This window comes from Podarcis liolepis (genome assembly GCF_965112155.1).
Source record: "Podarcis liolepis genome assembly, chromosome: 1".
NCBI lineage: Eukaryota > Metazoa > Chordata > Lepidosauria > Squamata > Lacertidae > Podarcis > Podarcis liolepis.
Window position 1 is genome coordinate 35310529 of NC_139554.1, and position 7329 is coordinate 35317857.

The 7329-nt window shown below is 49.4% G+C and overlaps 1 protein-coding gene across 11 annotated transcripts in view; it reads right to left on the reverse strand.

Moving 5' to 3' along the window:
* NPAS3 (neuronal PAS domain protein 3) overlaps positions 1-6849 on the reverse strand; it is a 625716-nt gene extending 618867 nt beyond the window's left edge. For 3 of the 11 annotated variants that reach the window (XM_083506523.1, XM_083506522.1, XM_083506519.1), the window contains exon 1: positions 6512-6849. In XM_083506523.1, the coding sequence (XP_083362649.1) occupies positions 6512-6669 (158 nt within the window). In that variant the 5' untranslated portion in view covers positions 6670-6849. Of the gene's footprint in view, positions 1-2358; positions 3737-6511 lie in introns of those variants that run through there. The other 8 variants (XM_083506520.1, XM_083506527.1, XM_083506529.1 and 5 more) reach the window with 5 other exon arrangements.
* Positions 6850-7329: the final 480 nt, after the last annotated feature.

The following is a 7329-nucleotide window of genomic DNA, read 5'->3' on the forward strand; positions in this document are numbered from 1 at the left end:
AAGGGGGGGGGAGAGAACAGGACTCTCTGGTAAGGGGGGTGCTTGAAAGGATGACAGCATATATTGGTATTTATGTGTTGGCTTTCCCTCCTCTCAAATGTACAACTCTATGTGCAGGAAACCAGCATGCTGCTAAAGACATTATTAGTAATACACAAATGCTTTTACAGTCACTGGAGGGAAAACACAGAATTTTCATAGCTAAAGAGAAGTAAAGGGACGTTAAACCTCTGATTTCCATAAATTTCAACAAGATGATGTATTTCCATCATGAGCATATCCAAATATAGCTTGAGGTACAAGATGCAACAGCTTATACTATGAACAAAGCACTAAGTACAGAATGAACAAAAGCAGAATGTTTGTATTTAAACCTATTTAGAAAATAATATGAAATCGGCTCAATTCCAAGCACTAGCTCAGCTGATACAGATGGCACCCTCAAATACCCATTTTAATCCAAGGAACGGACATATTTACATTTATACTCTCCTGATAAGTACACATTTTTTAAGCCAAATGGTACATTGTATCAGCATAAAGCAACAACTACAATTCTTCACATTCACCTGATCAATCATTATGCATCCCATAATATCCATAGACATTTTTAAAAGCAACTCAGGGGGGCGGTTTTCATTTTATATCTCAAATGGGAACCTTCCTCAGCAAGCAGAACTGGAAAATCAAAGGGAGCAAAAGAGGAAACCATTATGTACTATGGTCTACTATGGTCTCCATTTGGTCATATAGGATTGAAACGATGCTCTGCAGATTTTTCAAAGCATTGTTCAGTAACATCAGGTGAACTTGTAAACTTTGCAATATGTTGCTTAGTGGAGGAGGTACCGTGGAAGCTGTCCTTCCTTGCAGTGGTGGGTGCTATCATTCCACAACTATTCTGCTCTGAGTAACCAAGCCTCTCAGTACCCATGGCAACCTCTATACCATTCCCAATTGTCCTCCCTGGATTCCCTGCATCAGCACCCCTCCACCTTCCCTTGTGCAGGAATTGTTCTGCATAAAGAGAAGTGATGAGTCTCAACCCTGGCTGGAATTCACACCTTATGCTCCAGAAGCCCTGTCCCTGTTTCTAGGAAGGCTGATTGTTCTTACCCAAAACGTGCTCTGCACATGCTCAGAAACAACAGACTCAAGGCTAAAACTTTATGAGCTCGGACAAAACCTATCAACATGCTCTTGCGGAAAGGTCATGGGTGGCTTGCCCTGAAAGCTCACCTGCTTTCAAAGGTCTTTCATACCTCAATTAGCCCACTCATTCCTTGTTTCCAGTGGCTCAGCCACACGCACCCGTTACTTTCCAAACGGGGCTGCCCCATGTGCCCATTAATTTTCATTGGGCCGGGAATTCCCTTGTCCATCGAGAGGGAGCCCTTCTCTAAAGACACACTTTACTTGGAGACTCGGATGACAGCTGCGCAGACATGTCACCGACAATACGCGGAGCCGACCAGCAACGGCAGTAAAAGTATATGGGAAGAAGCGGGAAGGGGGGGGAAGAGAGCGCGCGACGCAAACAGGAGTGTGGAGACTTGCAAAGGCGAGCCTACTTCTAGCCTCGGCCGCCACAGCAAACTCTGCCAGAGCATCTCCCCTGACCGCGCATTAGAGCAAACAACTTCGACAGACTAAACGCCAACCTCGGGATTGGTTCCGCGCCCCCCACAAAAAAAAACCCGCGGGAGGAGAGAGAAGGGCTAAGCGGAATTGTCGCCAGGCGCCTCCGACTAAAGTTGCCCCAGCAGTTGCGAAGAAGAGCCCGGCCAGTTCCGTTTCGGCCTAGCCGCACCAGCCCAGCCGGCCCTTCGACGAGGCAACGCTGGGCCTGGCGAAAGCTCCCCGCCTCTCCCCCTTCCGCCCCGCCGCCGCCTCCTCCTCCTCCTCGCCGAGACCATCCAGCCGAAAAGTTGCCTCCCGGGAATTCCGCCTCACTCCCCCTTCCTTCCTTCCTTCCTTCCCTCCCTCCCGCCAAACACCGACTCCTGCAATGTGCGGGGAGGCGCAGGATCGCTGCTGCTGCCGCTGCCAGACTAGCCAAGTGTGCTGCTGTGTCTGTGTGAGGAGCAGCAGCAGCAGACAAATATGCATGCACCAAGAGGAACTCCCGAGCAGCGCGAGCGGGGCTTTGCAGGCTGAGAGTCGCCGCCGCCGCCGCCGCCGCCTGCCTGCCTCTCCTCTCCTCCTCCTCCTCCTCCACCGCCAACCCCCTCCCTCCGCTTCTCCTTTTCCCGGGCATGGAAGCCGACCAAACCAGACCCGAGGCTGCAAGCGGCGGCGGCGGCGCCCCAGACGCAGGCAGGCGCTGCCGCCTCAGGTTCAATACAGAGAAAGTGTTACCGTTCTCGCCTGGAAGGATCCTGCTGAAAGCTTGGCTTGGTGGGCGCCATCTTCCTGGGCTTTTTTTTTTCCTTTCCTTTCCCCCTCTCTCCCCTTTCCTCTCTCTCTCTCTCTCTCTCCCTTACTTTTCCCCCTCCTGGTGTGTGGTGTTGTGTCTAGCAGGAGCGGCGGCGGCGGCGGCAATGGCCCTGCTCAGGCAGGCAGGCTGAGGAAAAGTACGGAGGCCAATGCATTGCGGGCTCCCGCTCCCCGGCGCAGCGGTCCTGGCGCAGGTTGTTGCTTCGCTGCTCGGCTCGCTCGCTAGCGCCGCTGGGGCCCGGGCCGCCGCCGTCCAGAAGCCGACGAGCCTCCGAGAGAGCCCAGGCTCCGCCGCCTCCGAAGGCATGTCAGGCGCGGCGACGAGCGGCCGGCCGCGGCTGGCGGAGAAAGGCGCGCAGCCCCGGCGGGCACCCCGGCCACTGGCATCGCCCGGCAGGTGTGGGAGAGAGAGAGAGAGAGAGAGCCCGCGGGACCGGCTCAAGCACGGAGCCAGGCCATGGCCAGGGGAGGGGGGCGGGAAAGTGAGAAGTCAGGGCTCCCCGCGCTTGGCCGCTGTGAAAGTATTTCTGGGCATTTTCCAGCTGCTGCTCCGCCGGCTCCGACCGCTCTGACTCCTTGCGTGCAAAGGGACGCGAGAGCCTCCGCTGCCGGCGCAACAACGCCACTCAGTTGCAGTTTCGCAGACTTTCCTTCTCTGGAGCAGCGCAGGCGGCGGCGGCAGCAGGAGAGGGAGACAGAGAGGGAGGCTGGAGAGCCGCAGACAGGCACTCGCTTGGCGGCTGGGAACGGATTCTGGCAACAGGCTGCGCGCATTCGCGGAATGGCAGGGTCAAAAGAAGGGATAGGAAGAGTGTACTTTGCATGGTACATAGTGCACACGTTATATCTGTGTGTGTGCACTACTTACATGCATATGCACATGCAGAGGGGGGTGTTATTCGTGTGCACAGATCTGGGTGCCTATGCGTCTATTAGCATACGTGCGTGTCTTTATGTACACAGCATGTGCGCGTGTGTGTGCACGGAGGATGGAATGACATCTTTCAGCTACGCAGGCTGGCTGCACATGCGTCTGACTCTTGTCCTCCGTCCAACTACCGTAATACTACGGAGCGGACGCGAGACTGCGCGGAAATGGGTGCAAAAGCAATCCATCGCGAGGTACAGTTTACCGTATTTCTCGTGGCACAGCGATCGCCCGGCCTCCTAGGGAAAGTTCACACTCTGTGCTTAATACGGACTGCTATTGTGTCAGTTTATAAACTTGAAAAGGAAATGTGTGAAATAAAGGGTGGGAGTGAGCATAGTTGAGGAAATGGTGTGGTTATTTTTAATTTTTTTTAAGTTAAGAGCCCGAGGGAGGGGGCACTTGTCGAATGCATTTTCCGAATGTCAGCTGAAAAGCAGTTCCATGTCAGTAATGTGTTAAGCCCCCTGCTTTTGTTCCTGGAGTAACAAAAAGTTAAGTTTTCAAGCAAAAGCAGGGCAATCAGACCATTTAAAATCTAAGGTGTTCCAGCTGGATTTTGAAGGCAATTAAAAGGAATGCAACTAATCCACACATGCGTAGGTAAGAGGATGGCTGCATAAGGAGTTTGCAAAGTGCTGGAAAGTTTGGCTGCAGGGCGCAGCCAGTGACCCCAAAAATACGATCTCTGCCACAGGAGGCAGCGGGTTTGACCTGCCTGACGTCCCTCAGGACTCCGAGAAGCAGATTCAACCAGCCTGAGTAGCTTGCATCCTGGAACTCTACAAACTGCTTCTGTCTCTCCCCCCGAAACACTATTCATTCACCTTCTTCTGATTCAAACCCATCAGAAGGAGTCCTTCCTTTGCATTACGGCACACAAAAATCATTAGAGATAAACAGTTGTAAGGAAGTACATCTGCGTAGAAAGGGACCTGCTAATTATTTTGTCACAGAATATAAATGCTGTTCCTATAAACTCAGGTTTGGAGGATTCTGATCTTACAGGATTCCATGGAGGCATTCTGAACACCCTTTAACTTCCCCTATCCTACTAAAAAGCAATAAAGTTAACAGGTGTCATTTGGGTTTTGTAATGAGTGTGGAAGAAGTAGCAATACCCTCCTTATTGGAACAATTTCACAGAATCACATGGAAGAGTATTTTTAATAGCTCAAATGAAAGAATACAACTTGCTTTTCATCTGCATGTGCAGAGTTAATATTCTGAACTTTTTAAGGGTTTTATTTTACTGTGCATTTTGAAAGGGAAGAATCTTGGAATATAAATTTGAATTGCAAAAGAATGAACCTATACTAACTAAATTAAGCTCTTGGAAGTAGGTCCCACACAGTATAATAGGACTAATTCCCACGAAAGTGTGCGTAGGACTGCAGCCTTACAGTGCAGTCCTCATCGTGTCTACTCAGAAGTAAATCCTTATAAATTCAATGAGGCTTACTCCCAGGTAAATAGGCATCAGCTGGGATAAATAGCTGCAGGTTAGAGGTAACTATATCCCTTTAACTCCTTACAGCTTAGGCAATTTTACATTTTAATACTATAAACTGATATGGTGCATATATTCTTTCCAATGCATAATAATTTCTCAGGAAGTATCTTGCACTTGTGTAAAAATTAATCTGCTATTTCTGACCCCTGACTTGCCCCTTCAGAGGCAAAACTATTTTGATTCTTACACTGTGCTTCCTATTTAAAGAGGTTTCCTCTGTAATTTTAAGAATTCTCCAAGTGACAAAAAATTGTAATTCGGAAACCAAGGAAGGCTAGAGCTACACCAACTTTTATCTATCTTTTATATCTGTCACGCAGCACTTACTTTATATAAAGAATTCCTGTGTTTGCTTTAAGCAAAACAACACTGATTCTGAATTTCAGACATTCACAGGCTCTGAGCATGCTTTAGCGTCTCTTGAGATGACTTCAAGAATCTCAGGAGTTTATCCTAAATGTGCAGAAGTATCAGCATCACACAGTTTACTAAAAGCAAACTGTGTTCCCCAAACTTGGCCCTAACAGCTGTCTGTCTCAATAATGATGGACAGAGTGGGGTCATAGTCTAAACTTTAATGGTTGAAATATAAACATTGGTGGTTCTAAAGAGTTCCCAAACCAGTGAACTTCAAAATTTAAGTTTAAAGTATGAGTTGTTTATGTTTGCACACATCCTTGAGCTTCTCATCTAATATTTCATTTATTGTGACACTTAACAGTTGGAGCAACTTAGAAGGCACCAAAAAGAATAAAATAATGTTGCAGGGTGCAGTCTAAAATTAGTCTCTTGCTCCCTTTTTATCATTGCATCTTTGCTGTGATCTTCTAGTGACAAAGAAAAGCAAACAAAAGCATTATTGTTTATTAGGAAAAAAGGACTGGAATGCCATTTAATTATAGGTCCTGTTGACATTACCACCTGTCTGTGAATGGTTGAGGGAGAGTGAAAAGGTGAGCAAGGTCCTTAAACTTCACTATGACTTATTGCCTAAGCCAACTTGGTTATGTTTCCTTCCTAAAGGAGCTGTCTGTGAACCTCAGAAATTTGCATTAGAATGCATTTCAGTTGAATACTCCACAGTGCTGAGCCCGCTTAAGGTTTCCTGATAGATTTTCCCCTAGTAACAGGTGACATGCTAATACTGTTGTAATAAAAGTGTGGAATTGCAAAGGGTGAAACGCCAAGTGAAAACTCTATCTTGTTCAATTGAAAACAAATTATCAATCCCCGTAGGGTGATCAATTATACCTCTTGGCTGCCATGCTGTGGGGTTTGCACAAGGCATTGACATTGAGAAATCCCTACTTGAGGAAGGAGGCTAAGCAGACAGGATCCCAAACTTTGCAGCAGGAGTGGGAGGAAGATCCTCAGCCCTTGAGCTGCCATGAATCTCACTTTCCCCCTTTTTTGTTATTGTTGCTTTCGAAGCTCCAGGAACATTTCTGGGCACCGCTTTTAAAAGATCCTTTTTTGTTTTAAGTGTCTGGGTACCCCCCTCAAAAAGAAAAAGCAAGCAAGACGTGATTTCTTAAAATTTAAAAACAAACGAGCACAGAAAGACACACAAGACACGCAGAAAAACAAGTGAGGAAGCCTAATCCACACGCACACTTTGGGGGCTGTGTACTTACCGTTGTTGGTAGGAAGTGATGCCCTGGACGTTTTGCGGGTTCCCGTTGGCTGCGGAACTGGCTCTCCCCATGCCCGGACCGGCCGGCACTCCTCCCGCCGCCCCGCCGGCCGCAGCTGCAGTCACCTGCACGCTGAAATCCGGGAAGATCCGGATCATCCCCGCGGCTCAGCACCCAGCGAGTGTCGGCGAAGAGGTACAGCAGCAGCTCCTCTCCCTCCGGCGGCTGCAGCAGCAGAGCCAGGCACACTGCAATCCCATTAGTGAGCGGCGGCCACTGGGAGGGAGGCACGGCGCTTTGATCTGAGCGGCTGGGCTGAGATTGAGTTGAGGCGGGCGGGGGGGGGGCTGGGAGTGAAAAGCGGGGTGGGGGGGAGAGAAGGAGAGGGAAGGTATTTTCACCAATCTGCAAACATGCAACGTGTCAGGATTCGGCGGGAAGGGAAGGCTGCAAAAATTTAAAAATGGGGGGGGGGGGGAATCAAGAAGGGAAATCTCTACAGTCCAGGAACGAGGAATCCGAGCGGAGAAGGGACAGCGCAGAGAGAGAGAGGAGGGAGCGCGCGATTACTTTCGCGTGGCCGTGAAAATGATGGGCAGCAAATATTGCCTCCCGCTCCTCTCTTCCTCCTCCGCCCCCCAAACGCAAAAGTCTTGGAGGGTTTCCTCTGTTGCTCAAGAAAGACGCTGACCGCAGAGCGATGGGCCAGAACCAAGAGGGCTGGGGCGGGGGAGAGAAAGAAGTGGCGGCGAGGAGAATAGCCCCCTCTCAAAAAAAAGAAAGAAAAGACGAGTGGAGGAGGAAGCAGCCTGCCGTTA